The 27,136-nt window shown below is 40.7% G+C and overlaps 2 protein-coding genes across 10 annotated transcripts in view; one reads left to right on the top strand and one right to left on the bottom strand.

Moving 5' to 3' along the window:
* Positions 1 to 225: 225 nt before the first annotated feature.
* On the top strand, positions 226 to 26,277 carry RAB3GAP1 (RAB3 GTPase activating protein catalytic subunit 1). Of its 5 annotated transcripts, XM_054070763.1 has the most exons (26): positions 226 to 317; positions 444 to 499; positions 1,877 to 1,952; positions 3,118 to 3,250; positions 3,483 to 3,561; positions 4,213 to 4,332; positions 4,909 to 5,074; positions 5,865 to 5,964; positions 8,378 to 8,459; positions 9,259 to 9,327; positions 10,040 to 10,113; positions 10,842 to 10,934; positions 12,072 to 12,241; positions 12,685 to 12,783; positions 13,121 to 13,293; positions 14,227 to 14,281; positions 14,578 to 14,946; positions 15,734 to 15,871; positions 17,419 to 17,646; positions 18,138 to 18,234; positions 18,324 to 18,427; positions 18,546 to 18,661; positions 20,576 to 20,678; positions 22,190 to 22,210; positions 23,528 to 23,638; positions 23,739 to 26,277. In XM_054070763.1, the coding sequence occupies exons 1-26, from the start codon at positions 300 to 302 to the stop codon at positions 23,838 to 23,840; spliced, it is 2,952 nt and encodes a 983-aa protein (XP_053926738.1). In that variant the 5' UTR covers positions 226 to 299; the 3' UTR covers positions 23,841 to 26,277. The 5 variants fall into 5 exon arrangements, 4 of the variants coding, with proteins under 4 accessions (XP_053926738.1, XP_053926739.1, XP_009565950.2 ...); XM_054070764.1 differs by lacking the exon at positions 22,190 to 22,210; XM_009567655.2 differs by having other exon boundaries at positions 23,528 to 26,277.
* A 142-nt stretch (positions 26,278 to 26,419) lies between these two features.
* ZRANB3 (zinc finger RANBP2-type containing 3) overlaps positions 26,420 to 27,136 on the bottom strand; it is a 49,781-nt gene continuing 49,064 nt past the window's right edge. For all 5 annotated transcript variants that reach the window (XM_054070758.1, XM_054070761.1, XM_054070760.1 and 2 more), the window contains 2 exons: positions 26,746 to 26,877; positions 26,420 to 26,547 (listed from right to left, as the gene is read on the bottom strand). In XM_054070758.1, the coding sequence (XP_053926733.1) occupies positions 26,449 to 26,547; positions 26,746 to 26,877 (231 nt within the window). In that variant the 3' untranslated portion in view covers positions 26,420 to 26,448. The remainder of the gene's footprint in view (positions 26,548 to 26,745; positions 26,878 to 27,136) is intronic.

The following is a 27,136-nucleotide window of genomic DNA, read 5'->3' as shown; positions in this document are numbered from 1 at the left end:
AGTGATAGGATGAGAGGGAAGGGCTTTAAATTGGAAGGGGAAGATTTAGAATAGACATTGGGAAGCAATTCTTCACGATAAGGGTGGTGAGGCCGTGACACAGGCTGCCCAGGGAAGTTGTGGCTTCTCCATCCCGGTGTTCCGTGCCAGGCTGGATGGGTCCCTAAGCAGCCTGATCTGGGGAGAGGTTTCCCCGCCCGTGGCAGGAGGTGCAACTGGACGGGCTTTAAGGTCTCTTCCAACCCAAACAACCCTCCCCTTCCCGTGAGCCTCTGCGCGGGGGGTGGTGGCCGCGCAAGATGGCGGCGGACAGCGAGGTGAGAGCGCCCTGTGCCGCTTCCCCCTCTCCCTCTCTCCTCTCCCCTCTCCCCTCTCCCCTCTCTCCCTCCTCTCCTCTCTCCCTCCTCTCCTCACTCACCCCCTCTCGCGCTCTCTCCCCGCAGCCCGAGTCGGAGGTGTTCGAGATCACGGACTTCACCACCGCCTCCGAGTGGGAGAGGTAGGTGGCACCGCTCCCCTGGGGCTCTGCCGTCCCCGTTCCCGCCGGGAGCCGGGGCGCCGCGCCCGGTCTCGGCCCTGCCAAGGGGATGAGCGGATAAAGAGGATCTGGTGGAGCTGTTCTTGCGCTTGGCGAAAGCTCCGCTTTCGTGTGTGTTTGCCAGGGAGTAGAGTAAACATTTGGAAGACTTACGTGGATATGATTTAGTAGAGGACAGGTACGGTTGGGCTTGATGGCTTCAGAAGTCTTTACCAACCCAGGGGTCTTGTGATTTTTAAGTAGCTCCCTGGTTATTAAAGCTGTCATCTCGCATCCTGAGCCTTTAAAATTTGACGGGGCAGTGGGCAAAGAAATTTAAGGTGAGGAATGCTCTTGCTGTCTTAATGCCCTCTTTTTTTAATACATTTTTTTCCCAGTGGTGATGTCTGTGACAGGAGACAAAGATTGTAAGCACTGCATTTGACATATGAATTTAGTTTATGCTTTTGTGTCAAATGCTTATTTATCCGTGAATAATGGAACAGGAGTATGAGGTCCAACAGAAAAAAACCAAGACTGTGCCTGTATTCCTTTTTATTTAACAAATTAAGATGATCCACTACGGTCACCTTCAAAAGTTCCATCTGAGTTGACACACGGCTGCACACGATGCTGCCAATGTTCAAAGCAATTCCAGAGACCATTTTCTGAAAGGCTGTTGAGGATCTTCGTTGTTTTTGCTTTCACATTTTTTGTCGACAAACAATTGGTTCTTTTGAGCACGGGCTGGATCTTTGGGAAGAGGGAGCCTGTCCTGATGAACAGGGTGAGTGCTCAAGCACAGGGATGTTGTTATTAACAAAAAACTGTTTCACAGACAAAGTGTTGTGGTCTGGTGCATTGTCTTGATGTTAACTTGCTGTTGACTCTTGCACACCAACATTTTCCGGTGGAGAGTAAGAAAATATCTCTTATTTGAACACACATCTGCTCGTACTGAGAGGAGCAATCACGTTGAGCCTTGTCTCACTGTGACTGGCTAGAACATGTCCTGTAACCATCTCCCACTCCTGGTTCCCAAGCTATAGGGTTAATTTTGGGGTTTTTTTTTTGTGTAAGACCTCGTATGTGTTTTAACTGATACACTGCAATACCAGAAGAAGGTGCTAAAAGTAACTATAATCTGAAAAGTAAACATAGGAGTTCCGTCTTGTTTGTCCAAGGAAGCACCAAGGAAGCAGTTGTTCTGTTTCTATTCAGTTTTTTTTTTTGATGTTTGTTTGTTCTTTGGGCTTTTTTACAGGATTCCATAGTAGGACAACATATTTCCTGCTTTTAGGGAACTGTAATATAAATTTATATTCGGGTAATATTAATGTCTTTTCCCCTTCATAATAGATTTATTTCAAAAACAGAAGAAGTATTGAATGACTGGAAACTTATTGGGATTTCTTCAGGGAAACCTCTAGAAAAGGTCAGTTGCTGGTTCTTAGTTTTCTCTTTGAGTTTGGATTATTAACTTGTAGTACATATGCATATGACGTGTATTGCCATTTTCTTAGGTGTGGCAGATAATGCTTTGTATTGGGGAATTTCGTGTGTAGAAGTGGTGGTGTGACAGACAGTAGCTTTACTGGTGGGTCATCTCCAAACAGGCTATTTCCCTGACAAAGCTGGATCTAAATCTTTAAGGAGTTTTTTTTCCCTGCCTTCGTCACGCCTCACAGGTTGAGGTTTGCACAGTGCTAGTTGTGACTCAGTGTAATTCATAGATTGGAGAGATTTTATTTTTCAAAGCCTAATTAGAGCCTCTGCAGAGTTTTGTCGGTCCTGTAAAATGCAGAGGAAATTGCTGAGCTCTTCTGCATACTGGTGCAGATAAATTCAGCTATCTGGGTTGAGTGGCTGCTGTGTTTCCAGAAGAACTTTGATTCTCAATTTTAGTCTGGGTACAGATTATTCGATATGAGAATTTGTTATCTAACGAACTAGTTTTCAGCCTTATCCGTCAGTGTTGTCTTTTCTTGTTCAGACCTCTCTCCTTGATTTCTAGTGAGAAGATGCCATTTACGAATCAAAGGGTTGTCCCGCTTGCTTTGTTTTAGCAACAGCATACAATTCTGTTCACTGACTTTTTTTCCTAGCAACTTTCGCATGCTATATTTTTGTTTAAAAGTCAGTTATCTTTACAAAAGTTTTGCAAATTATAGGTACAAAATCATTTATCAGTGGAAGCACTTTTGAAGTAAATATCAAAGTAGTATTTGTGTAGAATGATATAAACTTAGATAAAATCCCAGGTGGGAAGCTGCTGTCTTTGGGCAAAGTTGAGAGTGCTTACACCTAAGGTGCATAGTCGCATGTGAGAGGATACATCTGCTTCTTCATTCCCATATAATTCTGAAGACTTCTCGGGGGAATATCTGGTCCTTGAAATGAATGTGATCATTGGCAACTTGGATTTTAGCATTCAGCTGTCTTTATAATGAAGTGCTCTGTTTTTCTGAAATTAAATATTGCTTAGCTATTGAAAAATAAATATTTAGCAGTACATGAAGTTATGTAGGCAGTATACTTTTTAAAGCTTATGAATGTTAACCTATAGTATGTGATCCGATATTGTCTTTTTTCATTTGCAGGGTGTATATACCACAGGAGTGTGGGAAGAGAAATCTGATGAAATTTCATTTGCAGACTTCAGATTCTCAATTACCCATCATTATCTTGTACAAGAGCCCAGCGACAAAGAAGGGAAAGAAGAACTGGTAGAAGGTAGCTGATAGTTCTCTTATCTTTACCTGTAAGGATACGACAAAAGACGATTTGAGAATGTGGAATTCAGAGTGCATTGATTTGCTTCTGTGTGAAGTTTTCTGGAATCAGGTGGATGGGATCTGATATTTCTGCTTTCAGTGTGCTTTGTGTTCAGCAAATTGCTAATATAAGTAAGTTGTAAGTAAGCTGAACTGGTGTTGATGCTCTTACGTGTCACTTTTTCCCCTAGATGCCCTTCCTCTACCTATGCAGGATTTGTTGTGCGTGAACAATGACTTTCCTCCTAGAGCTCATTGCTTGGTGAGATGGTGCGTATGCTGTCTCTTGTCTTTAATACAAATAAACACAGAAATTGCAAGATCTATATTGCTGGCGCAACCACTTGTAAATTTTTTTTTCCATCAAGAGTTAAAGCTTCAGCAAAATGGTTCTTTGTACTGGGCACAGGAAAGGAATGTAAAAAAAGCCCATGGTAGTGGGCATATCTTTCCTTTTCCTTTTTTCCCCAAAAAATGTTTTTTTTTATTTTCATAGACTAACCAGGGTTTCATATTTGTAATATTTAGATGTATCCTTAAAAAGGAAAGCTACAGCCCCTTAAGAAAGAATAACAACCAAATTCTTAGTAATAAAGATCTCAAGCACATTATAGCATTGTTTCAGAGAGACTGTTTCTGTGTATAAACAGTTACAGTTCCTATAGACATAAAGTGAAATACTCCAGACTGACAAACCTGAGAGTCCTCATGTTATTTTGAATACGGTGTTTGAATGCCCTTAAGCTGCAGTAGTTTATTATTTGAGAATCTGCAGCATTCCATGCTCGCTAAGTTCTTGACCTCTCTGAATGAGGTACTCGCATCAAAATAACAGATTCTACGATCTTTTGGTGACAATTAGGTTATTCAGAAACCAGAAATATGCTCTTTTTTCCTCTCTCCCTCTCTCCTTCTCTCAAGGTATGGCTTACGTGAGTTTGTGGTTATTGCTCCGGCTGCAAATAATGATGCGGTTCTTAGTGAATCGAAATGTAACCTTTTGCTGAGTTCCGTTTCCATTGCATTGGGGAACACTGGCTGGTAGGTGAAGGCTTAAACCTATTTACATGTTCAGGTAAAAATCTAGCACACTGCTGTTGTGAAGACAAAGCACTAAGTTGTTAGCAAAATATGTTCGGAGTCTATTGTATTTGCACCGTAATATTGTTACAGAAGGATTAAAAAAAATTGCCATGGAATCTTTAAAAAGATTGATTCGATGTGTTGTTTATATTCATTATTGTTTAAAAACCTCAAAGGCTTTCAAAAGCCACTAGAAGTTGTTGGAATAACGGGCATGCAAAATATAGCTTTAAGAAGATGGTTTCTTCCCTGGGTGGGGTAAGAGTAACTGTAGTATTCTTCAAGAAATATTTAGGCTGAAAATTACATAGCTGAAGTCATGGATAGAGCTCTGCTTATGATATGACAATTTGTCGGGTGTTCCATTTAATGGTGAAGTTAACAGAATTTTTCTGTGATTCCTACTAAGCATTTTAAACTGAGAAAATATGCTGTAAAGAATATTAAATTGTATTGAAACTATGTTAAAATATTTAGCTAGTTTGAAAGGACAGCTCGATGTTTTAAATAATCTGAAATATTCATGTTTTATAGTCAAGTCCCACTGTTTGTGCAAATACATCATAAATGGCGCAGAATGTATGTTGGAGAATGTCAGGGTCCAGGAGTTCGAACTGACTTTGAAATGGTTCATCTTCGCAAAGTGCCAAACCAGTATACTCATTTATCGGGATTACTAGACATCTTCAAGTCCAAGATTGTAAGTACATCTGAACGTGTATAACTGATACTAAGAGTAATTATTCTGTTATCTGGTTGCTTGTGGATTCACTTCTGTGTTCTAGGGATTATTTTTTGTAAGAATACGGCTTGCACTGCTGATACCAACAAAGTTGTTTTCCACTTATTGCCAGTATCTTGTGATAAAGACTGAAAATTGAGACGGGTTATGTTCTTCAATATTAGCAGCTTTTTCATTTTTATTTTCCACTGGTGTGTGAAAGAATGTGCCTGGTTTACAGTCTCCTTGTAACAACCTTCTCTTCCTCCTCCCCAAAACAAAATGTTTTGCAGTTAGAAAGGAGAGGGGAGACTTAGAGTGGGTTTTTATTTCGATACTTTATAGCTCTCCATAGCTAAGATAAGAGTGAAGGACGTGATGAAATGTGAAGAGTGGACTGCTTCTTCATGGAGTGGTGTGGCTGACTGCAAAACTTCATGACTAATATTGGAAATTCACAATCTCATCAAAACACTGAGGGAAAAAGTCTTTAATGAAAACCTAACACATTCTGGATCAGCGTTACTTGTGTGTTACCAGTTAAAATGAAGCACGTGAATGTTTTGGGCATTTTAGAAAGCTTTTGTGCTTACTTTTTACCTGTGAGTGTCCTGTTGGGCAGTGGCATTACTAGTAATCCTTGGGGAGCTGCAGTTCTGATAAAATTACGTGTAATACCAGTTATCGTGACTAAGTTCTGTTCAAGGCCTGGCATATTTGAGAGGATGTACTCTTTACATCGAATTTTTTCTAAACTCTTGTTTTTCAGGGTTGCCCTTTAACGCCACTACCTCCAATTAGCATGGCTATTCGGCTTACATATGTGCTTCAAGACTGGCAGCAGTATTTCTGGCCACAGCAGCCACCAGGTGAGAGAGTTGTGTCTTCAGAATAACTTGATTTAAGTTAAACAGTCAGTGCAAAAGAAGGTGTTTGTGTATCTTGCCAGAAGGATTAAAACATTTTCTGCATTACTGGGAAAGGCTTTAGTTACAACTGAGTACCATCCCACTCCCTGTGACAGGCTGGCAAGCTTAAAGCTGCTCTGAAATCGTGCCTGTGCGTTATGGTTATGACGGGTGTTTTGGTTAGGGCTGTGCCTGGGAATATGCTTTAGAGATGCAGTGATACGTCTGAAATGGTAGTATCTGTTTGGGGAGAAAAAGGTTACTGAATGTGGATCCGTAAAGAATTTAGCCCTGAATTCCATAGGGAAACTTTTGGATTCAGGATTTAATAGGTGCTGGTACTTCACAGGAGTATTTGTCAATTATTTCCATAAAGTAATAGAATTTAACACTTCACTTTTGAAGTGTATTAATGATGGCAAAAGGAGGAAATATATAGACCTCACTTGAGGTAAAAGTTTGGATTTTTTTTGTTGTTGTTTACATAGACCTAAATCAGCCAAGCACGTGATTTGTTTATTTTTTCATGCAGGAAAAATTTCTGATTATTATAGTAGCCTTGTCTGAGGGGAAAAAGGGGAAAAGTAATATATAGTCTTAAGTATAAAGTACATACAGGTGACTTGATGAGTTTGTGCCATAATGATGCTGTTTAGAAAAAAATGGAATGTGTTTACTTGCTTTGTAATCTCACGATGAACTTCCAAATGCTTGTTTGGTGGTAACACTTTCTTCCATGGGTGTCAAGGGTTTGTTTTTAACCGACATATTTATATATAGGTAGCATTAGAAAATAAATATATACTTCTCCTGGCTCAAAGGCAGACAGATCTATATGGAAAAGGTAGATGTTAGTGTCTTCTTAACATACATTTTTCTTAGATGTGGTATTTTATTTAAGATGGCAGAACAATTAAAATGCCCAAATTCTATTTTTGGCTTGGTAGTAATTTTACGTAACAAGGCTTAAGTATTTAGGGCACACTTACAGGGACAGAACCTGTATGGTCTTGGTCTGGTTACTAATTGTTTGGCTTTCTTTTGCTTGAAGAAAAAAAAATCTGAGCATAATAGAAGGTATGTTTTGAAGCCATCTTTAATGAAGTTGATCCTGTGGGCTTTGTACATAAAGGGTATTAAAAATATGTTTAAAGAGAGTACTGTTCTTAAAGGTCAGAGAAAATCAATGGGTTTGTTTAGTTTCTCTTTATAGATAAGCCAAGTTTACCAAAAGAACTTCGGAATCTGGTTCTACAGATTTTATTTTGTATTATTCCTGCAGTGACAGCAGTCAGTGCTTTCTGTAATCTCTCTGCCCTGCTATAGTTCTTCAATGAGTCACAATCTCTGGTTTGTGGTGAATGAGTTGCACCATTCTGATCAAATCACTTGATTTGAGCTGTTTGAATAAATTCTGCTCTTGTAGAGGATTTGGTTAAGGGAGCTCACAATATAGTGTGATGCAGGATGGACAACATCGCTTTCTACCTGTTGCTACCTACAGTTGTGGGTTTGTATTCACTGAGAAGAGCTAGACCTGTACTTTATTACCCTCACTCAGTTCGCTTTTCTGAAAACCAAAGAATTTAAATGTCTTTGATCTTCTGTGAAAAAGAAGTTATCTAGTAAAGTTATCCAAATATTTTAACTGTTCTAAAACCTCACTTACTTTTTATGTAAAGTTTGCCAGGTGCATTTAAAGTTGAGGATCAGATGCTGTAATAGCATTATTATAATGACATTACAATACATTACTACTCATTTAAATCCTTGTTCAGCAAAGGCCGTCTCTTTTTGGTTTATATATTTGAAGGATGTAAGTTGCTTGATGATGCCAGGAAGCATTTTTAAGTCCCTGGGATTACAGGGAATCTCCCAGATCATTGGGTTAAGTCTTTAACTGTAGGAGACATAATCACTCTTTTAATAAAATTGTCAACCTTTTAAAAGTAGTCGATTTTTTACTCTGGATAGTTGCTCTCCTGGAGTCTCCCTTTTCTTCTTGGCACAGATTTCCTGCCTAAATATTTTTATGGTAAATTTCTGTCTGTTTGTTCTTGTGTTGACATTGACTCTTTAAGGTTGCCTTTATAGCCATCATCTTTGCCTGTATGATGGGAATAACCTTCTCCCAACATGGATAACAAGAATTTGCCTTTTTTTGTCTAGTTGCATGATTACTTCCCAGTTTCTACTGAAAACAATTACTTAGGCTATCCACTAAGATCATGGTTTTGTAGCTCTGTCACCCTAGCTGTTTCGCTATACTCTGATCATTTTACATGCTGTGGTCTTTTTACTGTGAAATTATGATGTTATACTGCTTAAAGTATTCAGTAAATTCTGTATGCAAAATGTCTCAATGTGTCTTCAGATATAGATGCTCTAGTTGGGGGAGAAGTTGGAGGCCTTGAGTTTGGGAAGTTACCATTTGGAGCCTGTGAGGATCCGATTAGGTAAGATAAAGAGATCAGAAAACTGTGTTTTATAACTTCCATAGTGGAGGACTTAGTTACATTATTTCAAATCTGAGCTTTGGCTGCCTGTCGCTTAATACATCGCTGACAGATGAATTATTTGAGTACCTAGAAACCATCTGTGATAAGTAATGGTCTAATAGCAAATAAGACTATTTGCAAAATTGTCTAATGATATTCAGGGTTCTAGCTCATAAATCGTTCACCATAAATATCTAGATTACTCCATTTACCTCTGAATCTATGACATTGAAATACACCTTAACCGGAGATAAACTTAAAAAATGGTGTGCCTTCACTCAAGAGTTGGACTCACTCTGATATTTTGCTTTGACGTTTGTAGAAGATTTACATTCAGAGGGTCTGTAAACTGAGTTATTACAATGTCTCTGTGTTCTCTTCTGAATACTCTGACACCTTTCAGCAAATCTAGAAATCGTTTTAACATATTAGACGGTGTTCATTGCTGTAGGCAATTTGTGAAAGTTGTTTTTTCCTCTGTACCTGGATGCCTAGAATGCAATGCACAATGCCTTTTGTAGAGAGGAGTTGTGATGAGCTCTGTATGCCAGGTGATGGTAAAGTTCAGTGATGTGCTGTAGAATAACCAACAGAATGTAAGCAGCAAGAAAACTCATTGGAAAACATGCACATTTCTGGATGTAGCTGTAAAATACCTAGAGGGCCTGAGTATGAACTACCACAAATACCTCTCAGGGTATAATGGAGAGAATACTTTCTACTAGGACTGAAAGCTTTAAATCTTGTTCTGTTTCAGTGAGCTTCATTTAGCTACTACATGGCCGCAGCTAATGGAAGGTATAGTTGTCGACAATGATGTTTATTCGTAAGTATTGGTCTGAATTGGAAATATTTAAAGTGTACCTTATTGTTAACTACTACATTTTAGCAACATATGAAATGTGTGTTGCTTTGTGTGTGAAAGAGAACCTGATTTGAGGAATACTAAGGTGAATTGATGGAACATATTATTTGGGCAAACACCTTCCAAAATACATTACTGTGTGAGAAAATACTACTGTATTATAATCTCAACAGAACGTACACCTCCATTTCTGGGCCTATTCTCATACTAGAGTTAAAAGTCTTGTGTATTGTGTATTTCTTGGAAAAGGTGATAGCTGAGCACGGAAAGCAGAAGAAATTAACTGATTGGCATCCCTCTCCCAAAACTATCATCCAAGTTTTCTGCTAAGCCTCCTAAAGAGGAAGAACAGCATATACTTATATGTAAGAAAGAGGAAGAAGGGGAAAAAAAAGTGGTTTATTGTTTTAATTATGCAGAAATGAATTTTCAACTTAAATACATTTTAAAGAAGACAGTTTAGTTGAAAACTGAGTTGTTCTCATGTGTTTCTTATTCATATTATGTATCTACATTAGAACAGGGAGTCTTGCTTGCATTTGAGTGTTCGCCATGTTCTTCCATGCAACGTGGCGTGTATTATGGCTTCCATGCCTAACTGGCTATCACATTACATTTATTGGATACTCCTCTCTTATGGTGACAGTGTGACACTTGTCTTTTTCCTTTAAAGTGACCTGGATCCTATTCAAGCACCCCAGTGGTCCGTGAGAGTCAGGAAAGCAGATAACCCTCAGTGTCTATTGGGTAAGGCATCAGAATTCCACATCTTCTTTTATGGCTTTTAAGCTATTAAGTTGTTAAGTTAGGATTGAATTGTTGATTATGTCATGACCACTGTTTCCTTACTGCCCTTATTTTTTTCGAGTGGATGATAGTTTGGGCTTCATTTTCAAGAACACTAGCTTTTGCAGGAACACAAGTTTCTGCAGTAGGTTATTTTGTGTCTGTGTGCCAGGAACTTTGTTGCTCTTCTGACTTCAATAGGTTCCAGAGAATAAGTATTTACTCCTTGTCTTGTGTGAAAACTCTAGATTTCCTAGAATCTTTTAAGCTTTATGAAGTGCCTTCTGCGTTATATGCATTTCATTAGTTGAGTTGGTCTGTCTGACAGGCAGCACTGGGATGCCTAGAGAGCTGTACTATTGTCGGTCTTGCCTTTTACTTTGTGGGGAAAAGGCCTTCAAAATTAGAAAAACTTAACAGGCTACAAAAGCATCGTCTTGCCTTGGGTGAAGAGGTGGATTAAACTGCACGCAGAACTGTGCTCTGGACAGGTGGCTTATAGCTGTCTAGCTGTGCATTTTCCTAAGCTTGAATTATGTGGTTTAAAGGTGTTTGTGCTTCATCTGAAAGAACACTATCATTTATTCTGAAAGGATAAAATTTAGTGTTTCTTGGGCATCGTTTTGAGAGTTAGCGTATTGGTCAATGAGATTTTAATTGAGTAGCTGTTCAGAAACTTTTTCTTACAGGTGACTTCCTTACTGAATTCTTCAAGCTTTGCCGTCGGAAGGAGTCAACTGATGAGATACTTGGAAGGTCTGCGTTTGAAGAGGAAGGAAAAGGTAAAACTAAAATCCTGTTCATTTGTGTTATTTATTTTTAGTCATTCCATGTTATTTTTCTTCTGTTTGAAAGACTTTGCTGCCTTCCTCCATTTTAAGGAATTTTAAGGAAAAGAAACAGAAAAAAACCAAACAAGCCAAAATTATTGGACCAACAGGTCAGACTTTATCACAGCATTATAGATACTGACATCTTTTAGATGTCTCTTTCCCTTTCTTTTTTTGTTTGTTTTTTTTTTTTTTTTGCTGTGTATGGTGAGCATTTCCTTCCTGCCTGCCTCTTGTCACATTTTCTTCTCTCCAAATCTGTATCAGTGTATTTTCCCTGGTTATACTTGGTCATAATTTTGAAGAAACTCTCTAGTGACCTTAAAAAAGAGTTACACCAAGCAGAGTGTGTATTACTCTTACTGCTTAATGTACAGTCTCTTTCGCCCTCCTTGCCTCTAATTGTCTTGAAATGTTTGCCAAGATGAGATTTTTCAGGCTGCTGGTAATTATTCACTTAAATTTGTCTGCTGTCTTTTTAACAATGTTAATTCATTTTCTTGTAAGAGAGGTTCTAAGGTTTACCAGCAGCTACTCTGGAAAAAGTGTTTTGGTTTGAGGAGTTCACCTGAGGACTCTAAAACAGGATTGTGCTTACACCACCTAATGTCATGTCTATAGTGATTAGTACCGGATTTATTTATGGCCTATCTAAAGCTTTAGTGTACGCTTGAGCAGTCTGTGCTACCTACACTGTATTTGTCGGTGTCACGTATAAACAAAGTTGAAATGCTGACCCTTCAGCAGGCTTTTGCTGATGCTCTGCCGAAAGTGGTTTGCAGGGATGCAGTGCTACTGCAGTAGGTGGTGGGCACTACCTACAGCCAACCCCATCTAGGCTTCGTTCTGTAAAATAAAGCAGGCACAGTCTGTGGCTGCTTCGTGACCTGATTCTGCTGCTTATCTGTGTGGATAAGAACAGTGAATATTAGGGATGGAACCTGACAACACAGAGGTGTAGCTCTGGTTAGCAGGGTGTTGAAATTGATACACCAGATAAACAGACTGAATGTGACAGCTAAACTTCTCTAAAGAGAGACGATATTGTGGGTTTTGGTTTTGTTCTAAATAGTTCTGTTTATTTTATAGAGGTCGCTGATATCTCTCACGCTTTGTCAAAGCTGACAGAGCCGGCACCGGTCCCAATCCATAAATTATCAGTCACAAATATGGTTCACAGTGCAAAGAAAAAAATTCGCAAACACAGAGGTGTGGATGAATCACCATTAAACAATGAAGTTCTGAACACCATTCTTCTGGTAAGTGAGCTGTCCACGCACATTACATTCATTTAAAGTGTGTGTCATGCTTCCACTGATGCATTTGTTTTATACTTTATAGAAGAATTATAAATAAAGGTCTCTGATGTCAGTTCTATTATTTCATAGAATCATGGAATAGTTTGTGTTGGAAGGGATCTTAAAGATCATCCAGTTCCATCCCCCACAGGATCAGGTTGCTCAAAGCCTCATCCAACCTGGTCTTTGAATCACACATTTATCAGCTTCTTGAAATAGCCTCAGTTGTTACAAGTCCATGTAAAAAAAAGTGGACTGAAAATGAACTCTGAACTGTGCTAACAGTCTTAATTGTAGGAGTTGATGGCATGTAACCAGCAGCTTTATACAGAAAGTGGGAAAAGCAGGAAAAACATACTGATGGAAGTTTGATTTTTGTTTAAATTTTTTTTGGTTTCTTCAAGTTCTTATTTCCTGATGCTGCTGACAAACTTGTAGATGGATTTGAAAGCAGAACTAGCACTTCAGCCGGAAACAATCCTCCTCCAGAGACTGAAGATTATGTAAGTTTTATTGACTGGCACTCACCAGAGAGAGAAAGAGTGAAAGCACTTTGGAGCGTTTGTTCATACAGGCTTCGCTGTGGTTGCGAAGTAAAAGATAATTTTTGGGAATGGGAACTTACCTTTGTGGAATCTCTAGGTAGAAATAGGGATTTTTATTTTTGTTTCTCCTTCTAATTTCTTTGTTTCCTTCCAAAGACTGTAATTTTTAGTAGCTTATGCTTACAGGATTAAAATATTAGCTGCTTGTATTGACAAACAGGAAAGACATCATATGATTTTGGAAGAAAAATGTCATGATTCCTTTACTTCCTGCTTTCTTTTATTTCTTACCTAGAATCTCTTCAGTCAGTTTAAATCTGCTCCTTCTGACAGTCTGACATACAAACTAGCTTTATGTCTTTGTATGATAAACTTCTATCACGGAGGAGTAAAAGGAGTGGCACATCTTTGGCAAGAATTTGTGTTGGAAATGCGCTACAGATGGGAGAACAACTACCTTATTCCAGGGTAAGGGTTTTTTTTACCCTTGCTCTATCATAGAAACTGTTCTTTGTTTCAGGAACAGAGTGGGTTCAATATGGCTTTGCAATGTACTGGTTTGCTTTTTTAAATTGTAAATGCTCTCCTCTATTTTTATTACCCTACTTCCTTAAAGCAAGAAGGGATAAGGAGTAGAGGAAAGCATCTGTGCGCTCCTTTGAAAACTTGAAGATGCTTGGGGAAGTTCAAGTTAAAGAGCACTCCACTGTGTGAATGAGGGTGAGAAAAAAAACAAGCTTATGCAAATGCTTGGTTTCCAGTTTATTATTCCATCAAAATGAAGGAGCTGATATAGGGAGAAACACTTTGCTTTGTGGTGTAGTTTCGCCACTTTTCTAAGGGAGCTGTTCCAAGTTTCTGCTGGTGTAATAACCTTTTCAAGCAGCTAATGCTTGAACTCCAGATTCTGGAGAGACAGAGGGTTCTGTCAAGATGAGAAATCAGTGCAGAGCAAAAATATATCCTCAGTTTGTTTTAAATGGGTTGGACCAGCCACTTTCAAACGGTTTTGCTTAGATAAAGTAGAAGTTGAAATATATAGTGATCACTTTATAAAGTAAAGTCAAAGGTGCTTAATTGTTTTTTTTTTAAAAACAGTTACACTTTTAAGTTCCAAATGGAAAACTGACCAGGAAATGCAGGGTGTGTCTGTTCCGTCCTAGTGAGAGAAATCTCTGTGCTTCAGGACTGACCTCTAGCAAATACGTGTAGTTTACCTTCTGGCTTGTTCAGTCACTGGCGTGTCTCTGAGAGCGCAGAGGAGCCACACAGTTGGTATGGGGGCAGTGGATGCAGTGTGGATATTTGCCTCTCTCTTGGATGTTATATGATTTAAGACCACATATGTGTGAAAAACTCAACTTTATAATTGATAATGGTTACGCTTCTGCCTTTTTTTAGATTAGCTAATGGCCCTCCAGATCTGAGATGCTGTTTACTACATCAGAAACTGCAGGTAAATATCTCAAACGTAAGAATGATTTTTCTCTTAAGGAAACTGTAAAAATTATATTAATTATTTACTAAATATATTGCTGTTACAGATTTAGTCATGCTTGAATTTTTGGGTTTGGACTTCATTGCTTGGGAAAACCTTTGTATATAGTAACAAGTTTAATGGAAATGTTATCTTCTTCATTGTTACCTTTTAGAATTGTAAGAGGGTTTTGGTGACTCTCCATGTTTTTCTGTGACATTGTTTCCATAAGAGAAGTAATTGCTAACACTTTCTTTTTCCTTTTAACTTCTTAGATGTTAAATTGTTGCATTGAAAGAAAGAAAGCAAGAGATGAGGGGAAAAGGGGGAACATGCCTGATCGTTCGCCTAGTGGTACTTCTGGTGATGCTGGCAAAGGACCAGACCACTCCGGAGATAACCTTGATAAGGAAAAAGAAGTTGGCAAATCTTGGGAATCGTGGAGTGATAGTGAGGAGGAATTCTTTGAATGTCTGAGTGACACAGAAGATCTTAAAGGAAATGGGCAGGAAAATGGGAAGAAAGGAGGAGCGAAAGAAGGCAACAAAGAGACTGTGAACTTAAAACCAGAAGGTCGTCTGCATCCGCATGGAAAGCTGACACTGCTGCATCCAGGAGAGCCTCTCTACATTCCAATAACGCAGGTTAGGTAGCAAGAGCTGCCCCAGATGTGCAATAAGACTGTCATGTGCTGTGGCTTATACCTAGGATTGTGAAATTATATACAATTTGCAGGTTACAGCTGTATCTGTTGTTAAAATTGCTAAGTGTTTTTGGCCTACATCCTTGTTTTCTGTTTTTAAAACTTGATGAGGCTGCTAAGCTGAAAGCTCACGTGCGCTTTGCTTTATTTGAGAATGGGTCTTATGAAATTTCACTCAAATTTTTTTAAAATCAAATTAGAATTCTTATTTCCAGCTCTTGAGGCACCTTCCGTTCCCTCCTTATGTTCTTTCCTGTTAAGCGGAACTACTGTACAAAGATTTCTAGCTGCCTGGCCAGAGTGCTGGATAGGTTACACTGCTGCTTTTTAAATTTTCTCTCTTTTTAAAATAATATATTTCTCAGTCACCAGGTTTTGGTACAATTATCTAAAGTAGGTTTATCTTTAAACAGCTAGGAATGTTATCTGACACAAACGTTCTTGCAGAGTGACTAGGGATGAAATAGCAAGCATTTTAATAGTAGGTCCTTATATTGTTACTTCATTCTCAGGTTGTTTTCTTTTTAGTTTCTTTTTGTTAGTGTCATCTTCGGAGGCACAGCTTCAGTCTGAACAGGTGAAGCAGTAGAAAATTATGAATGTTTCCTTTGAGTACAAGTAAAGTAGAATGAACTTTTAAAGACAGGGAGCTTTCCAGTCCTTCCTGCCTTAATAATGGCTAAGTGGAAGAGAGGCTATTTGTGAACTCAGCTTCTTCTGTGTTGCAGGAACCAGCACCCATGACTGAAGATTTGCTGGAAGAACAGTCTGAAGTACTGGCAAAACTAGGGACATCAGCAGAAGGTGCTCATCTTCGGGCACGCATGCAGAGCGCCTGCCTACTCTCAGATATGGAGTCTTTTAAGGTAGTGCTACTTGAAGAATCCTATGAGACTGCTATCTTCTTAGTTAAACAAACCCTCTTGCTTGTGTTGAACAATTCTGAAGGTCTTTTTTTTTTTTCCCTCCACAAAACAGCTTCAAAATACTTTAAAGTTGAAAATGAAAGCCTATTGACAAAACCCTTAGTCATAGATTTTGAAATTATCTAGTTTATTATGCTGTAGCAGTCTGGTGAATTTGTATGATGTCTGTGGGAGGGAAAAAAAACCCACACAGTTGATAAATTGGGAATTAAAAATCAGACAACCCCATACAAAATGACATTAGAGGAAAACTGGGCATCAAAATCCTGAATCCAACTTGCGCATCTCTCCCTCCCACCACCATTCATAGCTTTCATTTAGTGTCTCTCTCACCTGTACTTTCTGCTATGCTTTGCACAAAGAACCTTTACTCAGACTCCAAATAGATAACATTTAAAAGTGGCGTAAAGAAAAGAAATCTATTAACCTGTTCACAATTCTGTATTTGGACTTTGGGGCGATGGACATAATTTTTATGTATAGTTGAAGATGTTTTGTCCTTTATGGGAAGGATGAGTTACTGCTATTTAGAAGTTCTATATAGCTGGTCATTAAACTGAGACTAAAATAGCTGTGATTTTGGATAATTTGTTCCATTTCTCCCTGAGCTCTGTAGAGGGAGCTAAGGGCACATACACTGCTGTAATCAGAAGATATCGAAACTACAGACTTTGGAGATTCTGTCAGGAAATAGCTATATATGCTTTTTTTAATTACTGCAATGTTATTTTGTAGTGAAATAATACAGATGTACTGTCGAGTAAGAGTATAACGTATCAATATCTATTTATTAGTAGTGACTTTTGTCGTATTAGATATATGTAGCAGTTTTATTTCTATGATGTATGTGATCTAAAAACTCAAAATAAGAATGCAGAACCGTGGTATGAAGTGGAAGTGCACTCTTGATAGATACATAGAATAGTTTCCTTTTATATTCTAGACCTATGGATGCATTTATTTGTATTGATATTACATCTATTAAAAATGGAGTTGGTTTTGTTTGAAGGAGATTCAAGAAGGGTGGAAGGTCAGTGCTGACAGAGTATTTGTACAGCCCAGTGATTCTTTTAGGTGTGGGCTGTTTTTCCTTTAAGTCTTTAATGGTATAAACTTATACATAAAAAAATGAGTGAACGTTCATATTTATTGCATGTATTAGGTACCAGATAGAAGCTTGACTGAACAGCATAATTTTAGGCTTGCCTGAAATGACTGGTGAGTGTGCTGGTTTGGAGCGATAAGAAGGTTTCTTTGTTTATGTTGATGGTGTGGCTTTTACCCTTTGCAATTGTTTTGGCTTATGTTTTATTCCTTCACTGTCCCGATCTCTTTCCTAGTGTACAGTTTGGTGACTATAAACAGGATTCACTGAGGTTTGGCTCCTGCCCTGTGCTCCGCCCGTTAAACCATACTGCCTTTTTGCCCAGGGTGTCATGTTTTTACAGGATGTTTCAGGCACAAATTTTATCTCCTCTTTGTTCCAGGCAGCTAATCCTGGCTGTTGTCTGGAGGATTTTGTGAGGTGGTACTCCCCGCGGGATTACATCGAAGAGGAAGTGGTTGATGAGAAGGGGAATGTAGTCATTAAAGGCGAGCTGAGCGCCCGGATGAAGATTCCTAGCAACATGTGGGTGGAGGCCTGGGAAACAGCAAAGCCGGTCCCAGCCCGGAGGCAGAAGAGACTCTTCGATGACACAAGGGAGGCAGAGAAGGTAAAAAGCTCTGTAGCTGGTGATAGTCTGATCTGCGATGCTTACAGCAGCCCTCTCTTCTTCCTTCTGTGAGATTTAAACCCTAACACATTGTTACTCTGTATTATTGGAATTACTAAACTGTTTTGTACGTGGTTTAGGATTAATCGGAAATTCCTGCTGCCGTACAACTGGTCATTTGAAGTATCTAAAATAATTAGTGAGTGGAATGTGACTTCATAAGCTGAATTAATTAGGTACTTCTTTGACTTGCTAGTAAATAAAACAGATATTTACCTGCACGTATGTGTTAGGAAACTGAAGTATTCCTAAAACAGAATTACTTCTAATTTCATTCTGACCTGTTGGGGCTGTAAGCAATTGCTGAGGATTCATCAGTGACTTATTGAGTCTGTCTTACAACAGTGCTCTTTTCGTGTGAATTTCATAGTTAACCTTATCTTTAGGAAGTAGTTTTGATGACTAATAGGTTAAATTTTCTGATGTTATAGGTGCTTCATTACCTTGCAGTTCAGAAACCAGCTGACCTTGCAAGGCATCTCTTGCCTTGTGTCATCCACGCAGCTGTGCTCAAGGTAAAGGAAGAAGGTAAATAATGTTTAATAAATTATTGAGGTATTTTAGGGTGAACAGTGATGCAATAATTACAACTTCGTCATTTCTTTTCCTTCTGATAGAAGCACTAGAAGATATATCTTCAGTTAAGAAGATTATTAAGCAGATAATATCCCATTCCAGTAAAGTTCTAAGATTCCCCAATCCAGAGGACAAGAAGCTGGAAGTAAGGCTCTTATACTGGCTTAGAAAATGTAATAAAATTTAATAGACTTAATAGAAACTGTTCGTAGGCATGCTAAAACACCATCTTTTTAATTTTCATTATTATTAAACTCCTGCAGGAAATCATTGCTCAGATTATGAGTGTGGAAGCTACCATTGCCAGGGCCAGGTCTCTGAAAGCAAAATTTGGGATAGAGAAATGTGAAAATGAGGAGGAGAAAGAAGATCTACAAAGGTGACTGGTGATTTTTTTTTCCTTTTTAATTTTTCCCTGTGTTGTTTTGGTTTTTGCCCGATGCCCTTTTTCTGTAGTGTCAAATTTTAGGACAGGCGGAAGCGATGATAATACAGAAATACCAAGGAATCTTTTTTAGTAGCTACAAACATTCAGTGTCCCTGTCCATGGGGTGCCTGTTGGCGTTCAGTGTGGATGCCCTAAATGCTCCTCTAAGTAACCATCTCTTTGAAAACATGTGGTACAGATTATTTTAATGTAATTTGGTTTCGTTTTGGCAGTGCTGGGGATTTAATTTATTTTCTCATGCATGTAAAAGGTACATTTGATGAACTTGGTAAAATGTAAAATAGAAGGACTAGGATTTTAGTATTTTCTATAACTAATATAGAATGAAATTTCCCCTTCCCCCCTGAAGTTAAATTTTCTTATTCTAGTCTCCTTACTACTTTGAAATATATTACTGAGGAACCACATGAGTGAGAAGTGCCAGGGCGTGTTTCCTTTCTTTGCTGCCTGCTGTCAGATGATTTGCTACTTGCTGGGGTGCTGAGAGAGAGATGACATTTCAGTAGTGTGTGTTGGGAGTTCAGAGGAGCGGTGTCTGACCAATGCAGTACCTTTGTGCTCCGAAAACCTGTCATGTTGTTACTAATTCTGTGTGGCTGACACTGTGAAGGCTTTTCATGTTGAATTTATACATCTGCGTTAGGAGTCTGGAATCCACTTATAGTTAATTGAGAGAAGTAGGTCCTTTCCCAAATGCCGGGTCCTGCAATTCATTCACAACAACCTCGTGCAGCGCTACAGGCTTCAGGATGAATGCCTGGGAATCTGCGTGACAGGAAAAAAGGTCCTGGGGGTGTTGAACATGAGCCAGCAGTGGCCCAGGTGGCCACAAAGGCCAACAGCATCCTGGCTTGTATCAGAAATGGTGTGGCCAGAGGACCAGGGAAGTGATTGTGTCCCTGGACTCGGCACTGGTGAGGCCACACCTCAAATACTGTATTTAGCTGGGGAAGGCGCTGGAACACAAGCCTTATGAAGAGCAGCTGGGGGAACTGGAGTTGCTTAGATATATAGGCGAAGAGGAAGCTGGGGGGAGATCTCATCCATCTCTACAACCGCCTGAAAGGATGTTGGAGTGATGTGGGTGTTGGTCTCTTTTCCCAAATAGCAAATGTAGGACGAGATGGCCTCAAGTTGCACCAGAGGAGGTTCAGATTGGAAAGCAGAAGAAAATTCTTTACTGAAAGAGTAGGGGAGCACTGGAGCTGGCTCCTCAGGGAGGTGGTTGAGTCTTCATCCCTAGAGGGGTTCAAAAAGTGTGTAGATGTTACGCTTCAGGACATGGTTTAGTAGGCACAGTGGTGTTGGGCTGATGGTTGGATTCGATCATCTTAGAGGTCTTTTCCAACCTCAATGATTCTATGATTCTTTCAGAGGCTGAATTGCAGCCCAGGTGTTACTTGGCCCAGCTGCTGGAGTTGTGACACAAACAGCTGTACAGTTCTACCTTCCTTGACCTTACGTGGGAGCTGCTGTGTTCAGCTTAGTTTTGACCTATGTTATCTGTGAAAGAATAGCTGCTTGCGTTAGCATGAAGGAAGGAGCAGCGAGGTAGGAGGGAACAGCTAAAGACTAAGGGTGACTTAGTCTTCAGAACAGTGGGAAAGGAGTAAAGGGATGAAAAGGCGATGGTGGTTTTTCAGTGGGATGCTGAGAAATCACGGGCATTTTTCCTTATACTTAAAGGACAGAGAACTCTTGAGTTTTTCTGCCAGTTCCTGCCCTGTGTGAATGATGCCAGGCAGAGACTTCCTCACTGGAAACAATCCTGTTTTTTGACAAGCAAGCAGGATACAGCTGAGAATTAAACATTCTTTTTCCCTTTTCAATGATTTGTACCACCAGATTTGTAAACTGCTTGCTGGAACAGCCAGAAGTGTCAGTTATTGGTGCGGGAAGAGGACCTGCCGGCAGCATTATTCACAAGCTGTTCGTGAATGCGCAGAGGGTAAGAGTGTTCCTGGTTGCTTTGCAGGCACTTGTGATTTAAGCAGTAAGAGGCAGCGACTTACCACGTGATGCCAGTTTATTTTGTCCGCATATATGCATGTATTGTCATAAATGTGCTTGAGAGCTTTTTCGTGATGTTCAATGTGATTTTGGCAGTAGCAGAACCTTGCAAAATGAAAGAGTAGATAACCAGAGATATGAAACAGTTAAAACCATGTGGGTAGACAGAGGTGCCATTGATTTACTTCAAATGGTAACATCAGTAATGCTATGATGGTGCAAATTTCTGCTTTATTCAGCTTACACAACATATGCAACATCACAGCAAGAACGATCAAGTGTGGTGGTTGTTTCGTGTAGGAGTGTAGAGAAACATGTCATAATATTAAATATTTTAGGAGGAGTAACTTTTTAGACTGAGGTTTATATTTGGAATACTGGAGATTTCTTCTGTGGAAGCCATTGTGCTTAGGAAGAGTTTGTTCTTTTCCAGTACAACTTTACATTCATTATTGCCAGTGTCACATATGTTTTTTTAGGAGCCCCTACCCCAGCCTCTATTGGTGTAAATGTTCTGTTTCTCTTAAGCAGTCTTTGTAATAACTAGCCTTAAAGTATTGATTTCCCAACTTCTTGGACTGCAGTCATATATTCATGGCATAGATTTATCGTAATTCAAATTTAACTATAGCAGTAATAACAAGGGAGCATAGTTATTGCAGACATCTTAGAGCCTGAAGTCCCATTTGGAAATCACTGCTGTAAGAATTTTGTGATTGGTAATTAAATGCTTTTAAGGCGTGGACGCTTTTACAGTAATCTGTATTTTGCAACCCGGCATAAAAAGGACCATTCTGAAAACAGACTGTAGTTATTCTGAGGAATGAAAATCAGAACATTTGTTTTATCCTTCCAGTTTCTAGGGAAAATCTAGTTGCAAATCTCAACTTGTCAATCAGCAGAACCCGAGATTGTGCCCTGTAGGTGTATGCCAGCGCTTGCACTTGCCTTTTTAATACCAAGGCCTTATGTTTTTAGATCATAGAAAGCTGAGTAAAAGTTTCTAGCATTAATGTTTGATAAGAGGTATGTCAGTTCCTAGGGGTTTGTTTCATTTGAAACACCGGTAACTGAAGCTGGGTCACAGACACTTTCTGCTTGTATCTGGTCACTGTTAATTAAGGCTTCTTAGAGAGCCAGGACCTCACTCACTACAAAACCCCTCATGTTTAATCTGCTGTGAATTGTTTCAGTAGAGCCTTTTGGTAAACAGAAGTTGAATGATTTCCTTGCTCCTTGCCTTTTGAACCCGGATTCCTCTCTGAGTTGTGTCAAATGTGTTGTTATATTCTTGAGTTTGCTCAGGAGAGTTCTGCTAGCAAATGCATGTTCTTGGGAGTGCATGATGTCTCTTAAACCTACAGTCTCCTCTTGACCTCTTGTGAGTCACCTCTGACTTGCCTTTGTTTCTATCTTTCATCCCTGGTTCTTTTCTCATCCCTTTCCAAGCTGACTGAATCTTCTGATGAGGTAACCAACTTTGTCCCTCATTTCCCACTCATCTTCCCTAGCTTCATAGACTTGAACCTTTCGGTAGATGTAGAGCAGCAGCCTGGTTGAGTTTGTACCATTGTGCACACAATAAGCATAAAATTAATGTTGTGTTTCCAGAATGGTTTTTCTTCATTCACAGACTTTATTTCTAGAGCCTGACAGGTCGTGAAGAAAGAGAAATCTTAAAAGAACAAACAAACCCAAAAGCCAAAAACCCAAATCAAAACCTAAACCAAACCAAAAACATTTCTGCACATGAACATTAAGATTTTCTGATGCTGGAATATGTGGCCTTGCCTTTGTGTTCTTCCCTGTTGCTGTCACGGTGTTTGTTTATTGAACAGCCAGATGTGAGTCAGGCAGAGGTGGACATTACCGGGATGTCACAGTCCCAGGTACCAGGACTCTCTGAAACTGTAGAACTGCTTGGACAGATGCAGAGAGGTGTGGGGAAGAACTGGAGTGACTGCTGAGTGTAGCACGGGGAATGTCCTTTTGGCTGGTTTCTCAGAACCGGGCTTGTGGGAAGAGGTGGCGCTTGTCCCTGGTGACTTCTCCTATGGCACAGGCTGCAGAGCCGAGCATACAGGGTCCCTGCTCCTGGGGAGAGGCGGGGGAGCAGGGGTGCACGGGGGGGGGGCAGCTGAGTTGTGTACAGGTAAGGTAGGACCCTACAGGGTATCAGGCTGTGTGTATATACATAATGTATGTAATTAGGCAATATTCTGGGGGGCTGATCAGAGCATGCCCGCCCTTCTTGCAGTGTTCGGACTTTAGTGTTGCTCCTTACTGGTTCCGAGGCACTGAGCATCGATGGAGATGTGCAGCCTCTTGCTCGCTCTCATTCTCACCCCGGCGAGCCTCTCTGGCCATGGAGGGCGCTTACTGAAGCATTAGTTTGAGTCTGAAAAGGCGGCTGACGTTTTATCAAGGCTCTGGTAGTGGTGCTGTTTATTTTTAAGAGGGGGCTGCTTGGCCTCATGTAGCCACAGGGAGCTGAGGAGAGAGCCCTCTTGGAGAAGGGCATCTGCCTGGTCAGAACCCTTGCTTCACGCTGTCAGAGATCAGGAGCTTAATGTAGGCTGAGCTTCCCACCCATACATGAAGGTTCTTCCATTTGATGGTGTGCAGTTTATTTCTTGACATCCCATTACTGCCTTGCTCCGTGTACCCGTAAAGCCTCTTGATGTGTGTACATTTCTAATCTTCCTCTGTTCCTCTTACAATCTATTTTCTGAACCCCAATGTCAAGAAACAGCTTGCCCTGTAATTACACCTCTGTGCTTATTTCAGGTTTCCGCAGTGCCTCCTCTCGAGGAAGAATTGCGGAGATCAGGTTCATCGGAGGAGCGAAGACTCAACGCGGGGGCTTCTTCTGATTTCCCCCTACCCACGGGCCGCGAGGTGATTTTGCGCACGACTGTTCCCCGCCCTGCCCCTTACTCCAAGTCCTTGCCCCAGCGCATGTACAGCGTGCTGACCAGAGAAGACTTTCGACTTGCAGGTGCCTTTTCAGCAGATACCACGTTCTTCTGATGGAACCAGCCGCCCTGTCTTCTGCGGCGTCACAAGTAGCACACCATGCTTTTTCCTTCAGGGAAGTTGACATTACAGACTGGCTTGTGGTGAGGAGATGGTGCGGTTGGTGTTAGCGAGGGAGTGGCTGTTCCCAAGGATGGAGCTGAACTGGCAGTCAGGAAGGATGCTGGAAGCAGCTCTGACTGGGAGGTTTGGAATGGCTTCCCAGGTGGTTTCAATCAGATTTTTGGGAGGACAGCTTAGCTATAGCCTCTCTCTCCAAAGGGAGGGAATTATGTTTCTGCATTAGCTTATTTACTAACGGATATGGATGGGCCATATGCAAATCTGTCTCGGTGACACTCATGCAGAGTATTCTGCTTTACCATTCTCAATCAGACCTTCTCCAGTGACATCAGCCCGCTTAAAGCGACGTGCAAACATTACTTTGTATTTATTGCTAATCATAAGTATTGAGCCTGGTATTTTTTGGTTAATCACTACGTTGCAAATACTTCTAAAATACTCCTAATTCTGTTTAATGTTTACAGTACGTTCTAGTTCATGCTAAACTCGCCTAGCATAGCAGCGGTTGTCCAAAAAGGTCTTGTCTTGGCCACTTCTCCCAGAAAGGAAGAACTGTATTTGAGGCTATAACTGGACACAGAAACCTGGTAGCCTTGAGTGGATCACTGATGGTTCTGGATACTTTTCTTTCCTTCCTTGCACACAAGGGCCAAAGCTGTATGTAAATAAATGACACGTACAGAGATGAGCAACTTTCTGGTATTTACAGTGACCATCTGTGCACCGTGGCTTCGATCTGAGCTGCTGAGACAGCTCTGTCGCTGCTGTAGACAAACCTCACTGGAGATCATGCAGACACGATGACGTGGACGTGCCAATGTTGCTTTACAGCCATCTTCATGTGTTTTAATGAGAATCAGAAAAAGAGCCACATTACTTTACAAAATGAAATGTAAAACCAGCTACAGCATTGTTGCCATGACTCAATAAATCTCATCTTAGCCTGGGCTCTCGGAGTTCTTCAGCTACGAGCAATGGCTTTTTAAAACTATTTTTACAATGTCAGCCGTGTGTAATGTGAGCTAGGAACAGCATGGTCATGAGGGTGCCTGCACCAAGTAAAGAAGGTTAAGTTCTGTCTCAGAAAGCAGAGTTTGAGGTGTTCCCCTACGACTCCCTTGGGGACAGGGGCTCAGCTGTTTCCCTTGGGTAAACGGGTGTCAAGCAGAAACACAGTTTTCAGGCTAAGGAAGTTAATCTGCTTCCAAGAAAACTCCTGTCACAGAATTTGTCCTCGAGGCTGTTTGTGTTTCACCTGAGGTGAATTCCTCTGATAAAAGGAGGAGAGAGACAAAGACCAATTTAGCTGTGGTTTAACTGTCTAAGTGCTGTAAAAGAAGTGCCACTGGGCACTCACTAATTACCAAGTGAGGAGTGTCTGCATTATTCCCTGGTGCTCTTGGATTCCTCCTCTCCTGCCACACTCTCTTAATGAAGCTGTACAGGGGTGGGCTGTGTCAGCTTGAAAGCCCCTGGCTCAGTTATCAGGCTGTTAGGGCTGGGCCTGAACAGCTGAAGCGATGATTCCTCTGATCACTCAGAGAACACAGACAGGTGCAGCACTTCTCTTCCAGCCCATTGCCCAAAGGTGTTTGTGTTAGTGCTGGAAAAGACCAGTTTCACTCTATAGAAAGTGGTGCACTCACACCCTTGCCACTTTGTATATCTGGAACAGAGGAAAAGAATGTTTATAACTTAAAGGATTTTTCTCATAAGATATTGTAACTTTTCTCAGAAGCTTATTTTAACTCAAAGTGTAGTCGAGTGTGGTGTAGAGATGTGCTGTATGACCATATTGCTGTGTTATGGTGTTCCAGGGGTGGGAGAGAAACAGATAAAGCATAACAAAAATCACCTTATTTGAAGTATAAAGAAAGCCACCTAAATGGTCCAAAATAACCAGCACCTCTGCAGTCTTTGTAAAGAGAATTTATTTATTTGCCAGAAATTACCTTTGAGGATGTAATTGCCAATATTGTTTCTCGTCATGAGTAAGTTTTCAATACAAGCTGGTTTAAGTAAAAACAGATTTCAACAGCCATCAGTTCTAAATGCCAACGTGCTGCAAGCCCTGCCCAGTGCCAAGAGTGGGCCTTTCCGGGTGGATAAGCTGGTTTTAGAAGGGACAATTCACTCACTTGTGCTACTTTTGTCATAATAGAGATCAGAGCCTGTATCTTGTCCAGTAATTTTGGTACATGAGCAAGGCTTAAGTTCTTCTCTGAGCCACCTTCTTGGTCCATGATGTCCCCAATACAACTGAACCCTGTGAGTCTAATGGGAGTTGGAACTGCACTCCCTTGAATCCTTGCAGCTGTAACTGCGCTGCAACATGAAAGCTTCAAAATGGCATTAACATTACACAGAAATCTGGCTTTACACCACAAGGTCATAAAAATAGAACCATGATCAAGTACCTCGTGCTCACCCAAGGCCCTCTGACAACCAGCACCGTGATTTCTTGGGTTTCATTCCGTATTTGCTTCCCTCTGCCAACAGCATGATAGACTGGAAGGGTTTGGTTTTTTTTTTCATTTCAATTAGTGCATGAGGAAAACTGTAACTACACTTGTTTCTGAGTTACTTTATAACTGAGTATATTTTGCATTTTACATCTTCACAAAAAATTTGGTGATATCACAGCCATACTTTGTCGCTAACGACCGCCTCTTCACCTGGCTCCTCTCCTTGGCCTGCTTCGCAGTTCTCTGCAAGAAAAACACAACTGCTCAGAGCGTTCATAGTGGGCAACAGCTCTGACATTGACACGAGCCCTGCTGCGAGCCCAAGGTCTGCGTGAGCTCCAGGGGTTCCTGTGCCCAGAATACTGGTCAACACCACCCTGGTGCCCATCCCACAGCACCTCCCTGGGAGAGGGGGAGGAGTTCTGGCTGTGCCACACTGACCTCTCTGTGGCAGAGCGTGCACAGAGTCTGAAGGTTTTCCAGGGAGCACTGGCCGCCTCCATCATAAACGGGCTGGATGTGGTCCACCTGCCAGAACTGGCCTTCCGTCGGGTTTGTTATCATTTCATTCAGCTGCAGGGAACAAAGAACACGACACCAGAAGTGTTATAGCTCTTCTTGTGAACCACATGCGTGCTCTGTCCTAAGAACAAGAAAAGAACTCTGGGAAGTCATGTGCCATGTGTGCTCGCAGCCCAGGCTGTGTCCAAAGCATTGTGGCCAGCAAAGTGAGGAATTCTTTCCCCTCTGGAACCCTCAGCACCAGAAAGATATGGAGCTGTTGGAGCAGGTCCAGAGGAGGCCATGAAGGTGATCAGACAGAACACCTTCC

The sequence above is a fragment of the Cuculus canorus genome, chromosome 6, assembly GCF_017976375.1.
Source record: "Cuculus canorus isolate bCucCan1 chromosome 6, bCucCan1.pri, whole genome shotgun sequence".
Classification (NCBI taxonomy): Eukaryota; Metazoa; Chordata; class Aves; order Cuculiformes; family Cuculidae; genus Cuculus; species Cuculus canorus.
Note: the sequence above shows the minus strand (reverse complement) of the source record. Positions and strands in the feature narration are given on the sequence as shown.

Bases quoted from the DNA above. Each gene is read 5' to 3' on its own strand.
- RAB3GAP1 (XM_009567655.2), top strand. The intron at 4,333-4,908 runs GTAGGTGAAGGC...CATGTTTTATAG, and splicing joins GCATTGGGGAACACTGGCTG to TCAAGTCCCACTGTTTGTGC. The intron at 18,662-20,575 runs GTGACTGGTGAT...TTGTACCACCAG, and splicing joins GAGAAAGAAGATCTACAAAG to ATTTGTAAACTGCTTGCTGG.